The following is a 23069-nucleotide window of genomic DNA, read 5'->3' as shown; positions in this document are numbered from 1 at the left end:
TAGACTGACACCAAAGATTCTCTTCAACTCAAGAAAGCACATCACACGCTGCGCCAACGGTATGAAATGGTCCTCACTTCCTGTCTCCTAAAAGGGCGGGGCCTCGTTTGAACATGGTGTGGTTGGATGAAGAGTTACATTTGTGTAATTTATTTTTATTTTCTTCTGCTAACTTTAGATATTTACACAGCTAAAAGACATATTTAGCATCAGTAACATTAGTTCTGTCCGTTCACAAATGTAGCTGACATTTTCTTCTCTGTGTTGCCAGATCTGGAGAGAGTTTTTTTCCCTCTGAACGGTGTGAAACTGGCTTTGAGTTATGGTTTCTCTTGTTTGGTGGGTGTTGTCTCCTTTAGCGCACATAACAGGGTGTTCAACGTACCCCTGTTTCACTTTAAATAAACATGTTGCTATGTTATGTAGTGGCTGAATGTGGCCCCGGATTCTAAACCACCAGTGCTGTTACAGATCCGTACTGGAAACCCAGTTCAGCCACGACAAAACGTTTATTTAAACTGAAATGTTGGAGTGCTACACACCCTGTTGTAGTGCTACACACCCTGTTGTAGTGCTACACACCCTGTTGTAGTGCTACACACCCTGTTGTAGTGCTACACACCCTGTTGTGTGTGCAAGGCAAGCGCTCTGGCTTTTTTATTATTACAAGTTTACAGACACCTCGCTGCTCATTGGATAACATCTCTGACACACCCACCAAACAAGAGAAAACATACCTCAAAGCCACAGCCAAAACCACAGCGAAATGGTGCACACAATTTGAGATTTAATTCCTGCATTTTTTTCAGATCCTATCCACTGACCAATAGACTGTCCTGACTTGAACCATTCAATTTCTAATTCCTAACCCCAACCAATTTCACACATTCGTTAAACAAATCAGGTTTCCGCAAATCTAATTGTTCCAGAGACGTCTTTTTAGTTTAGTTTAGTTTATTTAAAGAAACAGGGACAGCGTACAATAAACATTAACCCCAAGGGGAGAGATGCATAGTACCAGGTTTTAGCTCAAGAGCTAATTTTCACCTGTAGTCCCTGGGCAGGCGGATCTTAACTAAAATACACAATACATCATACATACATGAAATTTACATTAACCAAATAAATAAGATATAAAAAAAAGGTCATATTCAAACCTTTCATGTACTCAGATCTACACTTATAGACCTTAGAACACACACATATATCCAGTCACATGTGACTGGCGTGTTTTTATTTATGGAGTTAATAATGACTCACTCATGCAGGGTTAGACCTCAACGTCACACGCACACTTAGCTCTGAAAAATTCAAGAGATACTCTAGGTATGGTGAAGGGTATGTGATGATGTGGGGGGGCTATTTTAATTCCAAAGGCGAAGGGAACTTTATCAGGATGCATAATATCCAGGATCCATGAAATGGATAAAATGGCCTTTAAAAATAAAAATCTGCCTGCCTCTATGGGAATTTAACATAGGGGTATGTATACTTATGCCCCCTGTATTTTAAGGAAGAACATTTATTTATTTACGATACATTGTTCATTCACAAAGAAAATTGGTGTCCTTTAAAGGTCGGACTTTTCCTATTTTTTATAATTAAGGCATTAAGATCAATTTCCAAAAGATATTTTTTAGTCAACATTAGCATTGGTATGAATACTTATGCAAGCCACTGTATAACAAGGACAATATGTGGAGAAAATAATCAGATATTCATGCTGAATCATAGTGATTACCTCCAAAATCGGCCGATACCTCGACTCCTTAGAAAATACAACCGGAGCTGCAACAAAAGCAAAATGTTTAGGGGGAAATTTCGGTTTTCTTTTTAACCTGAACCCTATTCTCCCAGGCATTGATGTCCAAACTGACGTGAACAAACATCCTTGAAACTGGTCCAGTACTGAGCGATGAATGCTGTTAACGGGCAGCCATGAAACAAGCTGTGATGTAACCCTACAGGACAAATGTTCAGCATCAGTTAGAGTCCACTAAAAGTTCTGTTGTTACCGCTGACAGACTCAGATTATTAAGTGTCTGACAACATTATGGGATGGATCCCTACAGAGATAGACCTTTAAGAGTAAGATCCTTTAGTTAGTGATGGTTGGAACAGTGGAAAGATGAACCAAGACGGCTTTTGGTAGTTTTATTTAGTTTCTGTCCACTTTGAATGAAGTGTGTTTTTTGATGATAAAAGTCCTGATTATTTAGAGGTGGCGTAGTGCACTATAGCCCCCTGTGGGGCAGCCTAAGCTTTTGTCCTTAATGGCATTTTTTTCCCCTTACATTACTTTTACATTTATACTTTTAAGTAGTTTGGAAACCAGTACTTTTACTTGAGTGAAAAGCTTGAGTTGATACTTCAACTTCTACAGAAGTCTTTTTAAACCCTGGTATCTATACTTCTACCTGAGTAATGAATGTGAAAAACACACGGCATGCAGTGAAAACACTCACGTTTGACCTTCCACATGTCGTCAGCGTGACGGCCCGTCAGCACAACAAAAGATCTAACAATAGTTGTGTTGGTCCTGCAGCTCATCCAGCTGCCGTCTGCAGGGGTCTCCGGTTACAGTCCGAACAACAGCAGCCTTTTTATAACAGCACACATCACCTGATAGTCTAATGCTGCAGATCTCACTCCTGCTTTATGGACTGTTCGTTATGTATTTCTTAAGGGGCCACCGGAGGAGTTTTGGGATCTTTAGTCAAAATAGACTTGACCCTCCCTTCGCCAGCGATACAATTTACTATGACCCTCCAAAAAGATTGGGAAAAGAGGCATGACCTTCCCTGACAATTTATTAGTGATGTTACCCGTGAACCCCCTGCTGGAGGCATGTATCAAAAACATGAACCAATTTGGAATGAAGCTTTGTATCGGAGCTTGATTCATTTTGGGATAATCATGTGACCAGTGACGTCCGAAGCTTCGTTTCACACACACCCAGGTGACTGCTTCGAAAGTTGAATTCAAAAGCTGCACGAGCAGCGCGACACGGGGCGCGCCTTAGTGAGTTGTTGCAGTAGGAGGGTCAACAGAGTCAGGAGAGTTATTGAATAGAGAGATTATTATAGTAATTATTATAGCGAGTAGAAAGTTCATAGCGAGTAGCCTAGTTTATAGCAAGTTTATTGCAAGTAGCCTAAATTTATAGTGAGTAGAGAGTTATAAAAGAGTTTATAGCGCCTTCTGCACTGCCTATCTCACCTATTTGGCTGAGGAGACACGGGCCCAATCCCAAAGTCCGGACTCACAGACTCACGGACTTTGGTGCGCGCTCTCGCAAATTTCGTAAGGGTTGTCCCAATGTCGAATTTCAAAGTGCGTGAGGGTTTGAGTACACACTTACCGAGCCCTTTCCGTGAGTCTGCATCGATGCAGACTTCACCAAAGGGAATTACCCACAGTTCAAAGTGTTGTGACGTTTACCGCGGAGACCGTAGGGAAATCCGGAAATTACAAAAGGTAAACAACAGCACGACACACGACCACGGAACGGACCAGCCGTCTCCTGGGCCTTGGCCGTGTCGAAAGCAACAAACTTAAAATGAAAATTCCCAAACCAGCAAGTGTCAGCAACATCTTTGTTATTAAACGTCGCCATGGTAACATGTGATGTGGTGAAGTGCTGTCCCGATCCCATTTCTATCTATCTGAGCCCATGTGGCCTCACACACTCACTCACTCAGCACCTGAGATCAATTAAGTCTGTGAGTCCTTAGTCCTCAGTCCTCAGGGCTCACTTTGGGATTGGGCCATTGTTGCTAGGCTACGTACTCAGTATAATCACAGAAATGTGTGTGCAATGTGTTCTTCATTTAATTCCCTCCCAAATTGATGTATTTGTTTACAAACACAAGGCAGTTCACAACCAAAATCCTAACTTTATTGTTCTTTTTTTTGTGGACAAGGCAATTACATTTTTATTTATGCAAGGTCCCATTTAGGCTTAGTTATTTATGTCATTTTTTATTCATCCATAAATTCATACTCAAAATGTATTCATCTTCAACTCAAAGACATTCATGGCTAACATCTGTGAAACAGTTTGTGACACAATGCTATCCTTAACTTTCACCACCAGATGTCCTCATAGAGTTCTGAAGTTTTATGTACTCAACCTTTTTTCGATACAATTGGATTGAAAGCTTCACTGGTTCAGAAAGCTTCAGTTCGCCATCACTACAATTTATCAACGCCTTCTGTACTGGTTGGCACTTGGCAAAGATGTACACACAGCCAATGTTATTTAACAGCCATGACATATGTGACTAATCCTATGCTTTCTATCCCACTCCTCTGTTATGGTGTGGGGGCCATTTCTGTAGATTTATTCACTAACATTGTTGTGGAAACACAATAAGCATGGAAACTAAATGCACACTTCCTGCATTACTGCATTACTTCAAATACTAAATTACTCCTCTAGTAAACTAGTATTCACATGAAATAAAACAATAAAACATTGAGACCATTCAACAAAGCACACTGGGTAATAACAAATTCAACACATGAACTGGTTGCTATGGACTCGTCACTAGGCTTCTTCTGTCATATTTTGGCATATAGGTAAAGCTGCCTAAGCTGAACATTATATTCCAAAACATATATGTTTATTTTTAACCCTTGTGTTGACTTCGGGTCAAATTGACCCGTTTTCAATTTTTGTTTCATATCAGCTGAAAATGTGTAGAAGAAAATATTTTACAATTTAAAACGACAAAGCAAAAACAAACAAAAAAAAGGTGTCAAAAACGGTGTTCAAGGTTGACAAGAAGACAAAACAAGCAGATTTTAAATTACATTGTAACAATTTAACAATTCGCCCTTATGAAATCCAATCGCGGCACGGCTGTCTTGGAACACCCTCCTCAGAGAGTTCTGACGAAGGGAATCGCTGGCATTGGAAAATCTGTCGCTGTGCAGAAGTTCACTCACGACTGGGCAGCAGGAGAAGCCAACCAAACTACTGATTTCATATTTCCATTCACATTCAGAGACTTAAACTTGATAAAAGATAAGGATTGGAGTCTTCTGACATTAATAGGTCACTATTTTGTAGAAGTGAAGGATTTGAAAGAGTCAGACTACAGCGAATCAAGTGTTTTGTTCATCTTCGACGGCCTGGACGAAAGCCAATTACCTCTGGACTTCAACAACAATGAGATGTGCCGCGATGTTACAAAGACCACAACATTAGACGTCCTGCTGACCAACTTAATCTCAGGGAAACTGCTGCACAAAGCCTCAGTCTGGATCACAAGTAGACCAGCTGCAGCCTCTAAGATTCCTCCTGAGATCTTCCAAAGGCTGACCGAGGTACGAGGCTTTAATGATAAGCAGAAGGAGGAGTACTTTCAGAAGAAAGTTAGTGACAAGGAAATGGCTCAGAAGATCTCTGATCATCTTCAGTCAAAGACACAAAGAAGTCTGTACATCATGTGCCACATCCCAGTCTTCTGTTGGATTTCAGCCACGGCTCTCCCGAGTCTCCTAACAGAAACAGAAGAAGCAGAGCTGCCCAAGACTGTGACTGAAATGTACACACACTTCCTGATCATCCAGACAAAGCTGAAGGAATATCAGGAAGGTGAAACAGACAAAGATGTGATCATGAAATTGGGAAAGCTGGCATTTGAACAGCTTAAGAAGGGCAACATACTCTTCTATGAAAACGAGTTTAAAAGTTGTGGAATTGATCTGAAAGAAGCTGCAGTTAATTCAGGAGTTTGTACACAGATCATAAGAAAAGAATCTGGACTTCACAAACAAGAGATTTACTCCTTCATTCATTTGAGTACTCAGGAGTTTCTGGCAGCTCTGTACGTGTTAGAGACTTTCTTAGATAGAGGAGAAAATCTGCTTTCCAGCTCAACAAGTGTGAAAGTGCCATCAGAGAAAAGACGACAGAAACATCCCATCCCATTCCTCCTCCACAAGAATGCAGTGGATAAGGCTTTGGTCAGCAATAATGGAAAATGGGACTTGTTTCTGCGCTTCCTGCTCGGTCTGTCACAGGATAAAAATCAAGAGCTTCTTCAGAAACGAGTTGGATTCAAAGGAAGACGTCCACAGAGCAACCAGGAGACAATCAAGTTCATTCACGAGAAGATCAAGATACTGTCCAACAGCGAGAAGAGCATCAACCTGTTCCACTGTTTAAATGAGTTGGGTGACCAGTCTCTGGTAGAGCAAGTCCAAAAGTACCAGAGCTCAGGAAAGTTTGGTAAACTCTTACCTGAACATTGGTCAGCTCTGGCCTTTCAGCTGCTCGTTTCCAATGAAGACCTGGATGTCTTTGACCTGAAGAAATACAAAGGATCAGAGGAAGTTCTGGAGAGGCTACTGCCAGTGCTCAAAGCATCAAAGAAAGCTTTGTAAGTATTCAACCTCGAGAAACCCAACAGCTCTGCAGCTCTCCGGTTGTGTTTCAGTGTAGAGAACAGAGGGAAGTGTTTGCAAAATGTTAACAGACATTTTTTTTTAACTTCAGGTTAAGTAACTGTGACCTCACCGATAGATGTTGTGAGAACATTTCATCAGTTCTCAGCTCAAAGTCTTCTGGTCTGGAGGAGTTAGACCTGAGTGGAAACGATCTGTATGACTCTGGAGTGGAGCTGCTCTCTGACGGTCTAAAAAGTCCCAACTGCAAACTCCAGAGACTCCGGTAAGAACATCCAGATGTACAGTATGTTTGTGGTGATTCATAATATAAGTAACGTGGACTTTGGGACTCTTAAACTGGGAGTAGTTTACTTTTCTTTCATGTTACAGTGAATATAGATGAAAGATTCCCTTCAGATATCTTATATCATGTTGTGATAATGTACATTTACCATCTTTAATCGAGTCAGATGTTTCAGGTGGATATCAGTTTTAACTTTGTCCAGAGATAGCTCCTAGCTTAGCACAAAGACTAGAAGCAGGGGGAAACTGTTAGCACAGCTCCATCAAAAGAGGAAAACTCACCTCCAAGTCTGTCTGATGTACATGTTACATGTAGCTAACAAGATTTAACATGTTTAAAGGTGGAATACTTCACTTTTAATGGGGCTGCTACTATTCTTTGTGCTAAGCTAAGCTAAACACATTCTGCCCCTAAACTAAACTGGACACAGAGATGAAAATATACATAATAATATCTGACTCTGGGGATATTTAATATCTAAATTAGTGTCCAGCTGGCTAAAACTCTCCTGTTGACCATACTCCTGAAAATGTCCCAATTCTGATGTTCAACATGTGTGAGTCAGGTCTAATTATTAATATTTTCTAATGAGTTTTAATACCGCAAAGCTTCATGAAGCAAGACAGAACCAAATTAAACTGTCACCTACATGCAACTAGGGCTGCAACGATTAGTTGACATAATCAACAATGTTGATTATAAAAATTTGTCGACGCATAATTTCATTGTCGACGTGTCGTTCCAGATATGTTCTTAAGGGGCAGGGCTCCAGACTGCCACCGCCCATTTTTTGAGATGGTACGAGTCATTTTTAAAACTACTCGCGCTTGTGCGACCTGCAATTTTTATGACTTTTAATTTTAAATTTTATGTTGAAAAGGAGGAGAGAGCGAGTCTGCCAGAGTTGGCTAATGTGTGTGAGAGGGAATGTGATTAGTTACTGTGTGGGTAGGTAATGTCATCTACACTTCCATAATACATTTACGAGTGGTGATCTGCAGCTGAGGATCATCCATTTTGTTTGCTAAAGACTGTACATTGGCGAGGAAAATGCTGAGAAGTGATAGCAGATAAGGAGTTAGCCTTAGAGCTTCGTAAGTATTCAACCTCGAGAAACCCAACATCTCTGCAGCTCTCCGGTTGTGTTTAAGTGTAGAAAACAGAGGGAAGTGTTTGCTAAATGTCAACAGTCATTTTTTTTTTACCTTTAGGTTAAGTAACTGTAGCCTCACCTACAGATGTTGTGAGAACATTTCATCAGTTCTCAGCTCAGAGTCTTCTGGTCTGGAGAAGTTAGACCTGAGTGGAAACTATCTGCTGGACTCTGGAGTGGAGCTGCTCTCTGACGGTCTAAAAAGTCCCAACTGCAAACTCCAGAGACTCCGGTAAGAACATCCAGATGCACATTATATTAATAATACAAGTAATGTGGACTTTGGGACGGTACGAGTCATTTTTAAAACTACTCGCACTTGTGTGACCTGCAAATTTTATGACTTTTAATTTTTTTATTTTATGTTGAAAAGGAGGAGAGAGTGAGTCTACCAGAGTTGGCCGATGTGTGTGAGAGGGAATGCGATTAGTTACTGTGTGGGTAGGTAACGCCATCTACACTCGTGTGTCTCACTTTCATAGCGTCATGCTCATCATTCGCAGATGCTGTTGCTGAAAATCTCCCAATTCTGATGTTCAACATGTATGAGTCAGGTCTAATTATTAATATTTTCTAATTAGTTTTAACTTGGGCTGTAACAAAATGCGATATGAAACTGAAATCGCGACACTCAGCTCCATGAACCTGTGTCGCGGTGTGAGAACCCCTTCCAACTCCCAGAGTTATCCTTCCCATCCAGATCCAATGCTACCAGATCTTTAAATTACTGTCAGTATTAGTCGTTTGGGTGCTTTATCCCCCTTTTGTCGGGTAAATTTAGCTGTAAAGACGTAACTGTAAAGATGGCTAAACACGAGGGGGGGAGAAATCGGCAGGGAGGAGAATCGGTAACGCTAACGGAGGTGTAACGTAAGAATGGCCGCTGTTCTGACTCGGGTGCCTAGGTCTGTTTCCCAGGTTCAGTAAACTGCCGTTAGCGTCCCTAGTACCGGAGTTAAGTGCTGACCGTGTTTGGATTGCTGGCTGGCTGCTAGCTGGCTGGGGGCTTACTGTGGATGTGCCCCCAGGGTTGTTCTCATCCCGACTGAAGCTTTGCAGCGCCGGGAGAGTGAGGCAGACAGACAGGGGTGTGCTAGGTAGCTGGGTAAATTACCATTAGCATTAGCTACTGGTCAACCAGTGCCTTTAGTAGGCACCAAAGCACTTTTCCTCTTCGGTCCCCCTACAGGTTGGAAGCGGAATTGTCCATTACGGTTACCATTACCATTATACTTATGTCTCATTTTTGGAAACATTATTTTAAGGTACAAAAGAATCTTTGGTGTTGGATTGATCGATATTGAAATCAATCATTATCAATAAATAAGGTCTTTGTTGTATTACTGTGTTGTGTTGTGCTGTGCCATGCGGCAGAAAAAAAGTTGTATTACATTTACTGAGTATAACTTTTAATTGTTTATCATTGTTTTTAACTTTAGGTTAAGAAACTGTAACCTCACCGACAGATGTTGTGAGAACATTTCATCAGTTCTCTGCTCGAAGCTGCTAATATTCTTTGTGCTAAGCTAAGCTAAAAACATTCTGCAACTAAACTAAACTGGACACAGAGATGAAAATATACATACTATTATCTGACCCTGGGGACATTTAACATCTAAATTAGTGTCTAGCTGGCTAAAACTCTCCTGTTGACCGTACTCCTGAAAATGTCCCAATTCTGATGTTCAACATGTGTGAGTCAGGTCTAATTATTAATATTTTCTAATTAGTTTTAACACCTCAAAGCTTCATGAAGCAACATAGAACTAAATGAAACTGTCATCTCCACGCAACATCATAGACTAAAGACCAGTTCAGACCAAAGATTCACGGTGAGTCAAAATCATAATATGTCAAAAACCTTTCTGAGTTCTTGACAGAGACACTTTATCGACTGGAGACACTGGAGTGAGTATTGTGGTCGTTATCACACTTTGAATTAAAGTGATAAAATGTTGTCACATATTCAGGTTTTCAGGTATTTGTGGTCCATTTTCACACTAAAAGTTTATTTACATTATTATTAAATAAATGGATTATAAGACACTATAGTGTAGTTGTGAGCACATATAAGGGCATTTGTAAGTGTTTTATTAATGTAGAGTGTTTGTTTTAATAACTTCTATGAAACATATTTTATATGATTACAGCTGTTTTACTGTGTTGTTATTAATGATCTGTTCATATAGCAGCCTCCCCTTGGTCTCCACAGGAGGATTTATAGATGTTAACTAGGGCTGTCAGCATTAACACTTTAATCGCGATGCGATTAAGGGCCGAGTATAACACGTTAATTATTTTTTTTTAATCGCATGCCGGCATTTATTAATTTATTTTATACTTCACTCGGCTTTGCGTCGTGCCTAACAGGCTACTATTTTGACCCTTTGCTGCACCTTTACTTCTCATCAAGCTGTCATACTTCCTCGTAACACATCCTAGTGCTGCAGGCTGCAGGCATGATGGAGAAAGACAGCAGCAACACAATTCTGAATGGAGCTTTTTATTTTTCAAAACTCCCGGACGGCTCAGAGGTCCAAAGCCATATGCACATTGCGTAAAGCCGAATTAAAATCTCACCGAAGCACGTCAAGCTTGAGCTACCACCTACGAGCTAAGCATAGGACAGTTAACGTGACACAGGTTGATGCTACACTGTAATAAATTTCATGTTAGTTTAACTTGGAAATGCAAGTTCCCTTGCTGCCTTGAAAATCGAAGTTCACTCAACTTGAAGACTGCCTTTGTTTCAACTTAGAAATTAAAGTTAATGATGTTGATGTAACTACAGTGTTCTAGGTTTGTTAAAGTTGTTCTTTTAGTTGATTTAACTTTGTATCACTTGGTTTAACTTCATACTTTAAGTTCAAACAAATAATTTATTTTCTTTAATAATGCAAGAAACCTTCCTTGCCTAGTATAACAGACATACCTTTCTTCTTTATTTCAACTCACACTTTCAAGTTAAAACAACATAACCACATTTATAGCAGAGATACCGTGGGTGGGGCCACCCCAGGGCCCCGTGCAAAATAGCGGCCTCTCTGCTGATCTTGTGTCACTTGACATAAAATGGCCGCTGGTGAAGTGACACGCCGCAGATTAATGGCTGAAGAAAGCCTATTACTGCTCAACGTCTAACACTGTAATACTCCAGCTCTTCTTACCAAACGTAACAGTCACTTAACTCATGGTTACAAATGTAAACCAGCACAACAATGACAATTACCAGGCAACAAAACACTACATTCTAAACACACGTTTAATAAACGGAATTCATAAAGTTACATTTGTATTTCGAACAAACTGCAAACTTTTCAGCAAATTTTAACAAAACTCTATTTACCGCCTTGCATCATGGGAATTGGCCAGCCAATGAACCAGTTGCAGTCCTGACTGCCATTGGTTGATAACTTAACTTACATACCTAAGTTAAATCAGCACATACATTTTTTTAAATAGTCAACCCAACGAATAAATGCAAGTTTAACTTTCAAAAACTCATAAAGTTGAGTTCAAAATCGACAATTTGTATAAGCTTGTTCAGTTAAAAATAAGAAATAAGTGGAAATAACTAAATGGGTCTGTAATATTTTACAGTGTAGTGGGCTCAGGCAAAGCACTGTTTTGGAGAGTGCTACTCGCCGACCTGTTGATGAAACCAAATCCAGAAAAATTACTACAACTCTTGCAAAATGGGTGGCAACTAACTGCAGACTTGTCAGCATCGTAGAAGACTCTGGTCTTAAAGAAGTACTACGGTTGGCATGTTTGGACCTATCTTATACGTTGCCGTCGAGAGGGACAGCAGTTTCACCACACACAGCCTGTACTCCACGGACAAAGCAGCCACACTGGAACTGCTGCAAAGTGCAAACGCTGTCTCATTAACCAGTGATCACTGGACGTCAGTGAGGAATCTAAATTATTTAGAAGTTACTGCACACTATTAACTCTGGTAAGGATTGGTATTTTTACTTTTTTAGTTAGGTACTTGGAGGAATTGTGCTATAATGACAGATTCACACATTTTTCTTTTGTTTACAGTAAATAAATAATAACAAATACACATCTTAATGTCAAGTTCATAAAGTAACTTTCTTTGCATTCATTTGATTCCCAATCAAGATATACTGGTAAGAATTGCTTTCCATTGTTAATATGTACTTAAAAACTGTTCTGAAATGCAAAATAATAGAATTTTAATCTTTAATTTTAAATTTTGATTAAGTGATAAAACATGCGATTAATCGCGATTAACTATAGAAATTCAGCGATTAAAAAAATTAATCTTTTGACAGCCCTAATGTTAACACATTGAGAAACTCTAAATCTGCTCACAGATACATTATAGTTATAAAACATTTATGATATTATTTATTTTTATTTATTTTATAATTCTCTTCCACAAAAAGTTAGAACACAAAACAAACTCTGATCTGAAAACTGTTTAAATGTCTCCTTCCAGCCTGACATGCTGCAGGTTAACAGCAGCTGGCTGCCGGTCTTTGACGTCTGCTCTCAGCGACTCCTCTGATCTCAGAGAACTCAACCTGAGCTACAACTACCTGGAGAACCAGGGGGTGGAGCTGCTCTCTGATTGGCTGAGGAAACCCCAGTGTAGACTGGAGATACTGAGGTGAGACTTCTCAGACAGTTTTCTGTAATTCTTCCCTGGACACCTGTTCTGAGATTAATATAATTTATCTAGCTTTTAATTTCAGACAGTTTCAGTGTTAGTCAGAATTTCCCCCGTTGATCACCTATCTATTTCTATTTTGGAGTATCTGTTGTAGATGATCAGGCCGTGTGATGCTTTATATTCCCCACACTGACTGTGTTTACATTCTTTCATTCATTGTGTGATGCAGGGCAACAGTGAGCTACACACACAGATTCATAGAATATAGAAGTTATGGTAATGGAATTATTAAGATGGGAAGAGTAATAAATTAGATTGCTCGTTACTGAAAAAAGTAACGCCGTTATTCTCATCACTGCTCACCAGATCAGTGTTCCCCAGTAAGTCCCACAGAGAAGTTTGTGCACATTGATTTTATACTGTCACAGAACAAAATAAATCATTCCTGATTGGAATACAGCCAAAAACAAATCCCTCCTTATCCTATGGGAATTAATCTCTCTACAATGCTCTATTATCATTGGACAAAAGTCCTCAAGCAACACTCCTCTGTGTCCTATAAGAAAACAGTAGTTTTCCCTCCCTGGTCACCTTCACGTTCTGTCCACATACATGGTCTTTCCGTCCAGTCTACAAAATGCCTAGTTCCTCTCACCGGAGGTAATAAAACAACATAGGCCTCTAACTACATTTCCATATCACAGATCAGTGAAAAGTGTGAGCATTTTTTAATGCGATGAATACATAAAAATGTTCAAATGCTTAACAAAACTCAAAGAATTACATAATTCCTTTAACATTTTACATACATTCATTTTTACAAAGGGACAAAGGTCTGCTGTGTCATCACTTTGTTAATGTTTGTTCCTGTAAAGGAGAAGAAGATTCTTTAACTTCTTCAATGTTGTCTTCACTCTCAATAAACTCCACAGCATCAGAAACACAAGCAGCCAATCACAGTTGCATTCCCCATGTGGTATCTCTGTCAACGCCGTAGCCCAACCTGTAGGCACATATCTCAGCAGCTATGGCGTAACTTTACAGTTTACAGACTTAGCCACTGTAGGTACGATGCAGAAATCTGGATCTAGCTGCAGGTGAGCTGGTTACAGCAGTCAAGATGTGGAGTAATAAAATCATCTGACGGTCTCCAGATCTCCAAAAGAGAGAAAAAGGTTTTATTTTAGCCTTCGACCTGATGAGGAAAAAGCTGCTGCTGATGAATTATTTGGTCTGTATTGTAATTGTAACGCTGAGTCAGAACTTACACTCAGATTTGTTTACTGGTGACACATAGCCATGTGACAAAAATTCATCCAATCAGTGACTGATTTTATAAAAATGTGTTTTACCTGATTCAACTGTTTTCGTATTTTTGCGAAATAAGTTATCAAAGAAATGTATTTTGTAAATTAATTTTTTAATGTGTTTCTGCCATGTGATATACTGCTCACAGACAGTTAGGAGATATTCCTGCTTCTGGCAAAGGTTGCACTTGTTAATTTGAGATTCACGACTTGCAGATATAATTAAAAATGCTCAGTAATATCTTGGTGTTTCAAGGTTTTTGTTATTATAACTTCTATGAAACCTGTTTTATATGATTACAGCTGTTTTACTGTGTTGTTATTAATGATCTGTTCATACAGCAGCCTCCCCTTGGTCTCCACAGGATGAGTTATACATGTTAACCCCAGCATCTCATGCTGGCTAACCCAGGATGGCGCTGGTAGTGGCAACACGCATGGCGACACGCAGCAGCAGTGTGTGAAAGCAGTTGTATTGAAAACTGTGTTTTAATCTGGTTTTTAAACTACGTGTTTATTTTGCCAGCTTTTAACCGCGGTTCTTAACCTGTCCTGTCTGTCTTTTGTTACTGTTTTACTAACCATTACTGGACTGATCTGCATACGAACGGAGGCAACATGATGACTCACCTGAATTTGACAGGCCTCTTTTTCTTGTTGACACTGTCATGTCACTTTTTACGCGGACTTTTGGTGTATGGAGATCCTCTCCAGTATAGTCGGGAGTTCCTGCTGCTTTTGCACAGCACCGGTGTAGGCTCCGTGGACTATTCCGCAGTTATCCCCCCAGAGATCCTCCGGCTACCGGACCCCTATGCAGTCAACAGGAACAGGGCGCCCCGGACGAAGCCGACTTCGAGGAAAAGAGGGAGACGCGGCGGTGTGCGCCAGAGGCTCAAGAGACAGGGACACAAGCGGATCCCCCTTCCCACAGTCATCCTCGCTAACGTCCAGTCACTCCGGAATAAAGTGGACGAGCTTCAGGCAAACGTCAAGTTCCTGGCGGAGTATAGCAGTGCCTGTCTTCTCGCCTTCACAGAAACATGGCTTAAGGAACACGACATACAGTCTGATCTGGAGATCGATGGCTTCGGAGTTCCCTACCGTTTGGACAGAGACCCTGCAGTGACCGGTAAGTCACTTGGCGGGGGTCTGTGTCTGTATGTCAACAATAGCTGGTGCAACACAGTGGTTGTCAGAGAGTCACTGTGTACATCGGACATTGAACTCCTCTCTGTATCCCTACGTCCTTTTTATCTTCCGAGGAAATTCCCCCAATTATTTGTGACTCTTGTTTATATTCACCCGAAGGCTAACGTTGATATGGCTACTCAAGCCATGACCAGATGTGTGCAGCGGCTTCAGAGGATTACGCCGGACGCGCCGATCCTAATAATGGGTGATTTTAATCATTGTAAACCGGGGAAGTCTCTCTGTAACTTTTACCAGTATGTCACTTGTCCGACCCGTCACTCGAAGTGTCTAGACCTTTGTTATGGGACGGTTAAGGGGGCTTACAAATCCCTTCGTAGAGCCCCTCTTGGACCGTGGTAAAGTTGGTTTTATATTGGACGTTGGATATTCGACACATTCGAAAAATCTATTATGCAGCTTACGCTTTCAACCTACTCATGTCAAACCACTTGTGATGAACTCAGCTAAGTCCCCTACACATTGCACAAAGCTTCTTTTTTAAAAAAAAACATCCTTTAATTTTTTTTATATTTTTTAATGTAAATAAATGCAATAAATCTATTATGTGGCCTGACCTTTTGACCTATTCACGTCAAACCACTTGTGATGAACTCAACTAACCCCCCTACACATTGCACAAAGCTTCTTTTTTTAAAAAACCCATCCTTTAATTTTTTAAATATTTGTTTATGTAAATAAATGCTTTAAATCTATTATGCGGCCTGTCCTTTTGACCTATTCAGGTCAAACCACTTGTGATGAACTCAGCTAAGTCCCCTACACATTGCACAAAGCTTATTTTTAAAAAAAGAAACATCCTTTAATTTTTTATATATTTTTTCATTTATTTACATTAAAAAATATTTAAAAAATTAAAGGATGTTTTTTTTGAAAAAAAAAGCTTTGTGCAATGTGTAGGGTGGTTAGCTGAGTTCATCACAAGTGGTTTGACCTGAATAGGTTGAAAGGGCAAGCTGCATAATAGATTTTTCGAATGTGTCGAATATCCAACGTCCAATATAAAACCAACTTTACCACGGTCCCTCTTGGAACGTCAGACCATAATGTTGTTTATTTGGTTCCGACATACAGATTTGTTCCGGTTTGGACGGAAGATTCCGTTCTGTGTCTCCAGGACTGTTTTACTGGCACTGATTGGGATGTCTTCAAAAATGCCTGTCTGGATTTAAATGAACTGACAGAAACTGTGTCTATGTATCTTTCTGTGAGGACATGATCATCCCCCGTAAACCCATCTCCATTTATCCAAATAATAAACCTTGGGTCTCCAAATCAGTCAAAAGCATAATCAACCAGAGGAACATTTGCTTCAATCAGGGCGACATGATACAGCACATGGCATTATCAAAACAAGTGAAGAAGGAACTTAAGCTTGCCAAGTGCGTATATAAAGACAAAGTGGAAAAATTGTTGCGCACTGGAAATTCACGTCCTGCATGGGACGGCGTGAAAACCATGATGGGTTTGCAGTCCAAAAAGTGTACTATTTCCCACAATGGGAAAACCGACCTGGACTTTTCTAATGAACTGAATGTTTTTTATAATCGGTTTAATGTTCAAGATTTTAGTGAGGAGATGTCCGTTTTAAAAAATGTAGACTGTAATCATGTAAATAATATTGTGCCCATTGATAAATTCATGGTCTCGAAACTCCTACGGGGTGTCAAAGAAAGGAAAAGTCCAGGTCCCGATGGGATCGGGGGTCGGGTTCTGAAGAACTGTGCTGTCCAGCTGGCAGACATCTTCTGCTTCATTTTTCAATTGTCCTTACAGCTGCATAAGGTCCCTTGTCTTTGGAAGGACTCAATAATTGTTCCTGTGCCTAAGATTCAAACTCCTAAGACCCTCAATGACTTCAGACCAGTGGCACTTACATCTCTTGTCATGAAAATTTTTGAAAGGCTAGTGAAGGATGCCCTTTTGGACACTGTGCGGGATAAGTTAGACCCTCTCCAGTTCGCCTATAGGCCGGGCAGAGGTGTGGACGATGCAACAGGGACACTTTTAAACATGGTTTTTAAACATCTTGAGGGGGCCAAGTCCCTTGTTCGTCTACTATTTATTGACTTCTCCTCCGCTTTTAACTGTATTCAGCCCCATGTCTTAGCAGACAGACTGAAGAACGCTCATAACATTGATAATGGACTGATCTGCTGGCTTATGGATTTTTTAACAGTGAGGTCACAACGGGTTAAAGTGAACAGTGTTTTATCAGATGCCCTTTTATCTTCTACTGGGTCCCCCCAGGGCTGTGTCCTCTCTCCTCTTTTATTTGTTTTATATACAAATGAATGCCAAAGCCATCAGGAACGGCGCCACATCATTAAACTTGCGGATGATTCTGTCATTGTGTCTCTCCTCAGCAGTGACGACTCTGAACATGGTCCGGTAGTCAATGATTTTATTGATTGGTGTAAATCCTCCTTTTTAAACATTAATGTGGCAAAAACGAAAGAGATGTGCATTGACTTCAGAAGAAATCCCGCTGTCATTTCCCCGGTTGTAATGGACAATCAACCAGTTGAACTAGTGCAGCAGTACAAATATCTTGGGACTGTGATCGACAGTAAACTGTGCTTTGAGTCCCATGTTGATGCTGTGTGTAAAAAAGCACATCAGCGCATGTATTTTCTTCGTAAGCTTCGCAGTTTCAATGTCGACACTGTTTTTATGAAAATGTTCTACTCTTGTTTTATTGAATCAGTTCTTACTTTTACTTTTATTTGCTGGCACGGGTCACTTTCTATTAAAGAAAAAAATAGAATGCAAGGTATCGTGAAGGTGTGCAGCAAAATTGCGGGCACACCGTTGGATGGCCTTCATGACCTATATAAGGCCAGATCTTTGAAAAGGCGAGAGCCATCCTGGCTTATTCGAGTCATCCCTTGTGGGTGGATTTATGTTGCTACCCCCTCCGGGCGTAGATATAGTCTGCCGCGATGCAGGACGAAGAGATTTAAAAGATCATTCATCCCTGCTGTTATCCCCATTGTTAATAGTATGCTGTGAATCCAAATTTTAATTATGTTATACTGTTGTTGTGTTTCTTTGTTGCTGTTTGGTATTTGTTATTTGTTACTGCTGGCTGTAATGCAAATTGCCCCTCGGGGATAATAAAGTGACCCTTTAACCCTTTAACCCTTTTAACACATTAAGAAACACTAAATCAGCTCACAGATACATTAGTTATACAAGATTTATTATGTTATTTATTATTATTTATTTTATATTTGTTTTCTTCCACAAAAAATTAGAACAAACTCTGATCTGAAAACTGTGTTTAAATGTCTCCTTCCAGCCTGAGATGCTGCAGGTTAACAGCACCCAGCTGCAGGTCTTTGACCTCTGCCCTCAGCGACTCCTCTGCTCTCAGAGAACTCAACCTGAGCGAAAACAACTTTGAGGACTGGGGGTTGAAGCTGCTCTCTGATCGGCTGAGGAAACCCCAGTGTAGACTGAAGATACTGAGGTGAGACTTCTCAGACAGTTTTCTATAATTATTTCTTCCCTGGACACCTGTTCTGAGAAGAAGTAAGGGTTAATGCCCGACGAGGTGTCCATTGTCAGCTATTAATGGACAACGGCGAGGCGTGAACCCATAGACAGTATATAAGAATGGACCACCAGACCCCGTGTCTCTGGACGGAGACCAGTGAAGGATATTAGAAGCACTTTTCCGGTGATCGCCAGCTTTACTGCGCAGCCTCCAACTGAGAGAGACAACGTAACTGTGACATGAGCAATGTATCTGAAAAGTTGTAAGTCTTCTGGTAGCTGTGCCAAGAGAAATCTCAATCATTCCCAATCTTACAGAGACGGAGAGTGTAGATATATGTAAGGAGATAACATAGGCACAGGCTAATTACTGATCACTAAGATGCTAGTTAACATTAGTCATTAAACCTAAACAGATAATGGAAGTCCAAACTGCCTGCAAGCTTATCCTGTACTATACGGTAATTCCTCTACTATGTGACACAATGGTTAGCCTATTGTTATAAAAGCGTCTGCTACGGAGCCATAACGTGAGGTACAAGGTAATGGAGCCTTTTATACATTGTCGTGTTTCTTTAGAAATAAACAACGGACAAATAGAGTCTTTACACGCTTCAGATGTAAAGTTATTCACTGTCAAAGTGACGTCGAAATGAATGCTAGTCAGTGGAATGCTAACGGAAGGTGATGGCTTTGTAGCATCAAAATGGCGCCAAAGGAGGTTCGAGTTCTGAAGCGACGCTTAACCCCTTGCGTGAACTGTCCGACGTGAACTGTAGCCTCCGCCGAAGTCCATTACTACCTGACAATGGACACCTCGTCGGGCATTAACACGCTTATACCATGGTCACTTGCCAATTAACATATTTTTAAAACATTAGTTCATATTTTAATTAGTTTTACAATCAAAATCTAAAGTTTATCCAAACAATAACTCCGTTTCCCTGGTTACGTCTGACGGTTTGACTAATACCTGGAACAATCATTCCCATCCATCAGGTTCTTATGCAATGCAAACGTTGTTCTCTCCACCAGGAATTAGGAAGGACTTTAGATACGACTTGTCTCCCTTAGCAACCGGAGATATTTATATAGTCCGCTCAGCTGATAGAACCCTTCAGTTTAGCTACGAGCCAGAAAGCTAACGCTATGCTAGCAAGATCCAAAGTCAATAACATTGTGTACAGTTAGCAATCAGTAAAAATAATTTGACAGTATGTTGAACAACAAGAACATTGTCCCCAAAACAATATAACAACTTTTACGAAGAATTTGATCCGCGATGTGTAACGTTACTGTCGGCTGCAGCGGCGCAGCCTGAAGCAGCGAGCTGAGATATGTGAGATAACGTTATTCTCTGTGAAACTGAGTCAGTCCAGAGGGCCAGTAGAACTTACTTCTTGCAGCCTGTGTGTGTTAGCTCCATCCTGTGGTGTTCAGAGGAGGATTTGGAAATAATAAATCCACATTTCCTTTTTGATTTAATGTAGCGCATTCATTTTCAGTGCAAATGGGAGAATATACGTCAAGCTCAGCATCTTTATCATGCGGTATTCCACAAGGATCTATTTTAGCACCAGTCTTTTTTTCCTTATATATGTTGCCTTTAGGTCAGATTATGAGTAAATATGATGTCTCCTTTCACTGCTATGCGGATGACACGCAGTTGTATCTTCCCTTACAACCAGCTGTCCCTGCTGCTGTTGAAAGGTTGACAGAGTGTTTTGGGGAGATCAAAAGATGGATGTCGGCAAACTTTTTATGTTTGAATGAGTCAAAAACTGAAATGATTTTATTCGGTCCTTCAGAGTCCGCAAATACATCTAAAATTGAATTGGGCACATTATCCCCCTATCTGATGAATCAAGTAAAAAACTTAGGTATAATCTGCGATAGTGCACTGAAATTTGATAAACAGATAAATTCGTAGTCAAAATGAGTTTCTTCCAGTTAAGACTAATCGCTAAAATGAAGTCTTTTGTAACACGGAAGGATCTGGAAAAGATAGTGCATGCGTTTATTTTCACAAGACTGGATCTACGGTAATGCATTGTATTATGGTGTTCATCAGAAAACCTTAAACAGACTGCAACTAGTGCAAAATCGGGGCGTAGGGCTACTGACAGGCACTCGGAAAAGTGAACATATCACTCCTGTATTAAAAAAACTACACTGGCTGCCGGTTTTCTACAGGATTAACTTTAAGATACTCCTATTTGTTTTTAAAGCACTGCATGGCACTGCTCCGACATATATAGCCGATCTAATCCAGGTGAATAAACCAAAGAGAGCACTTCGCTCGGAATCATTAAATCTCTTGGTAGTCCCGCGGACGTACAGGAAAATGAGAGGGGATCGCTCTTTTGCGGCTGCTGCTCCCAGGCTGTGGAATAGTTTACCTCCCTATATTAGGGAATGTTCTTCTCTTATAGAATTTAAACGACATTTGAAGGCTTACTTTTTCACTCTGGCTTTTGATCATCTATGAGTGCTGTGTTAATGATGTGATAGGATTTTAGTAGTATTTATTAGTGGCAAGGTCCAGACTTTAATTGTCTTGGAGATTGTTTTATTTTATTTGTTGTACAGCACTGTGGTCAACTTTTGTTGTATTAATATGTGCTTTATAAATAAATTGAACATTGAACATTTAGAACAGTAAACAGTCAGTTTCACCGGAACTCCTTTAGTAGGTGTCCTACATCACTTTTTAATGGACACCCTGCAGCCAATCAGAATCGAGTATTCACCCAGACCATGGCATAATATAATTTATCTAGCTTTTAATTTCAGACCATTTTATTCAGACTCAGACTGCAAACATGTTTCAATCTGTCACTTCATCCTAGTACAGTACAGTTAAGTAAATCATTTACTGTTTGATACAACTCAAGTAGCAGCCAATAAGTCAGAGTATTATGGTTGTTTAAAGGAACAGTTTGACATTTTGTGGAATATTTTTTTTAGATGTACAGACTGATACCACTCTCATGTCTGTACACTAAATATAAAGCTATAGCCACTTAGCTTAGCATAAAGGCTGGAAACTGCTAGCTGGTTCTGTCCAAAGGGAACAAAATTCACTTTCAACTGGTTTGTTTAATCTGTACTCAAACGGAAGTTTAAAATCTACAATTCATAATTTTATAGGTGGTTATGTTCCAGACGAGCCCACTAAAGCTGTATTTATAGTGGACAGGGTTAATGGTCCCGTCGTTGGCTGTTCTTGGTACCAGTAAGGAGTCTCACTGTTACATGTTAAACCAGCTGCAGGAGAGATGGTTACAGCAGTCAAGATCTCATGTAATAAATCATCTCCACGGTCTCCAGATCTCCAAAAGAGAGGAAAAGGTTTTATTTTAGCCTTCGACCTGATGAGGAAAAAGCTGCTGCTGATGACAGAATTAATTTGTCTGTTACACCCAGATTTCTGACTTATATTTTGACATTTAAAGACCCAATAAAACTCGTAAATATAGACACTCATTTTCGTTCTCCTCCTTTATCTGACACTTTCTTACATCTTCCAAACAGAAAAGACACAGATGATGGTGGACCCAGCATCTCTAACTCCAGTTCTGTTGTCAGTATACCGACCTGCTCTCAGTCCATAGCCCCAAATGTTGCTGCACCTCCATGTCCACAAGTCAGACCAGCAGTCATCCAGGACTCCACTGTCTTCATTGGAAGAAGCAGAAAACAAAATGCATTTCAGTTTTCGTCTGTGCATTCTGAAAGCAAAGCAATGGGTGACAATGATGCTCCGAAGGAAATGGAGGCACCTGTTACAGCTGTGAAGTGCTTGGTCACAAACACCCTTCCAGCCATTTCTCTCCTCCAAATCTCCTCAGATCCTGGTTGGAGTAGAAGAGACTTCAGCAGCCTGCCTCATTCTCCCAGCATGCCTTCACTGAGTCAAATAACCTCTGAAAAGCACAAGACCTTTACACGAGCTAAAAGCTTACCTGCCATTCTGTTAAATACCAGCTTTGAGGAGTTTACACCTGATATCACTGCTGATGAAAGCGATGAAACCTACAGGTTCCAGTGCTCCTGCCCAGGCCTGTACCAGTGCAGTGTGACCGGCCTGGTGTTCCACATGGAGGGAGAAGGGGAAGTGGTCTACAGGATTGTCCCTTGGAATAGGAGGCTGGCCCAGCATCACAAGAAGCCTGCAGGACCCGTTTGACATCAAATGTCTGCAGCAGTCGGTGTGTCAGCTTCATCTCCCACACTGTGAGATCCGTTCCACAGGTGGATGTGATTTCTTGTCAGTTGCTCATGTGAACGATGATGGCATTGAGTTTATCAGCCCTCATAGGATAACAGAAACTTATGTTATTATAAACATCACAGGGTATTCAGGTTTCGGTAATGTCAAGGATGAAGATTCACCACCTGACCTGGTCCGAGCGCAGGTTCTGCTGTTCTACAGGCCCCCGGCTGATCCTGATCCTGAATCCCTCCTCAATGTGTTGTTGCTACCGAGGAAAGTTGTTGTCCAGGATGTGATGCGCATCCGGAAGGAGTTAGTTGGAGATGAGAGCTACATAGAGA

General features: G+C 40.5%; 3 protein-coding genes across 7 annotated transcripts in view; 2 read left to right on the top strand and 1 right to left on the bottom strand.

Annotated features, from left to right (window-relative positions):
* The window catches only part of zgc:172076, a 23355-nt gene extending 8822 nt beyond the window's left edge, over positions 1–14533 (bottom strand). The window contains exons 1-2 of one of the 4 annotated variants that reach the window (XM_039807783.1): positions 2466–2577; positions 1742–1788 (exon numbers count right to left, since the gene is read on the bottom strand). In XM_039807783.1, coding sequence (XP_039663717.1) covers positions 1742–1788; positions 2466–2550 — 132 coding nt within the window. In that variant the 5' untranslated portion in view covers positions 2551–2577. Of the gene's footprint in view, positions 1–1741; positions 1789–2465; positions 2578–14432 lie in introns of those variants that run through there. The other 3 variants (XM_039807798.1, XM_039807791.1, XM_039807807.1) reach the window with 3 other exon arrangements.
* LOC120563156 (NACHT, LRR and PYD domains-containing protein 3-like) lies at positions 4843–12521 on the top strand. Its single transcript, XM_039807296.1, has 4 exons — positions 4843–6389; positions 6506–6679; positions 7912–8085; positions 12322–12521. The coding sequence occupies exons 1-4, from the start codon at positions 4843–4845 to the stop codon at positions 12494–12496; spliced, it is 2070 nt and encodes a 689-aa protein (XP_039663230.1). The 3' UTR covers positions 12497–12521.
* On the top strand, positions 13970–23069 carry LOC120563598. Of its 2 annotated transcripts, none has more exons than XR_005639982.1 (3): positions 13970–14934; positions 18316–18486; positions 22047–23069. XR_005639982.1 is itself a non-coding variant. In XM_039807862.1 (3 exons), exons 1-3 carry the CDS (start codon positions 15149–15151, stop codon positions 22699–22701), a joined length of 879 nt encoding a protein of 292 aa, XP_039663796.1. In that variant the 5' UTR covers positions 15115–15148; the 3' UTR covers positions 22702–23069. The 2 variants fall into 2 exon arrangements, 1 of the variants encoding a protein (XP_039663796.1); XM_039807862.1 differs by lacking the exon at positions 13970–14934 and adding an exon at positions 15115–15201.

Source organism: Perca fluviatilis, chromosome 1 (genome assembly GCF_010015445.1).
Source record: "Perca fluviatilis chromosome 1, GENO_Pfluv_1.0, whole genome shotgun sequence".
Lineage (NCBI taxonomy): Eukaryota > Metazoa > Chordata > Actinopteri > Perciformes > Percidae > Perca > Perca fluviatilis.
Note: the sequence above shows the minus strand (reverse complement) of the source record. Positions and strands in the feature narration are given on the sequence as shown.

Bases quoted from the DNA above. Each gene is read 5' to 3' on its own strand.
- LOC120563598 (XM_039807862.1), top strand. From the start codon at position 15,149: ATGTGTGCAGCGGCTTCAGAGGATTACGCCGGACGCGCCGATCCTAAT. The intron at 15,202-18,315 runs GTGATTTTAATC...GTCTCCTTCCAG, and splicing joins CGCGCCGATCCTAATAATGG to CCTGAGATGCTGCAGGTTAA. The intron at 18,487-22,046 runs GTGAGACTTCTC...TCTTCCAAACAG, and splicing joins TGTAGACTGAAGATACTGAG to AAAAGACACAGATGATGGTG.
- LOC120563156 (XM_039807296.1), top strand. From the start codon at position 4,843: ATGAAATCCAATCGCGGCACGGCTGTCTTGGAACACCCTCCTCAGAGA. The intron at 6,680-7,911 runs GTAAGAACATCC...TTTTACCTTTAG, and splicing joins TGCAAACTCCAGAGACTCCG to GTTAAGTAACTGTAGCCTCA. The intron at 8,086-12,321 runs GTAAGAACATCC...GTCTCCTTCCAG, and splicing joins TGCAAACTCCAGAGACTCCG to CCTGACATGCTGCAGGTTAA.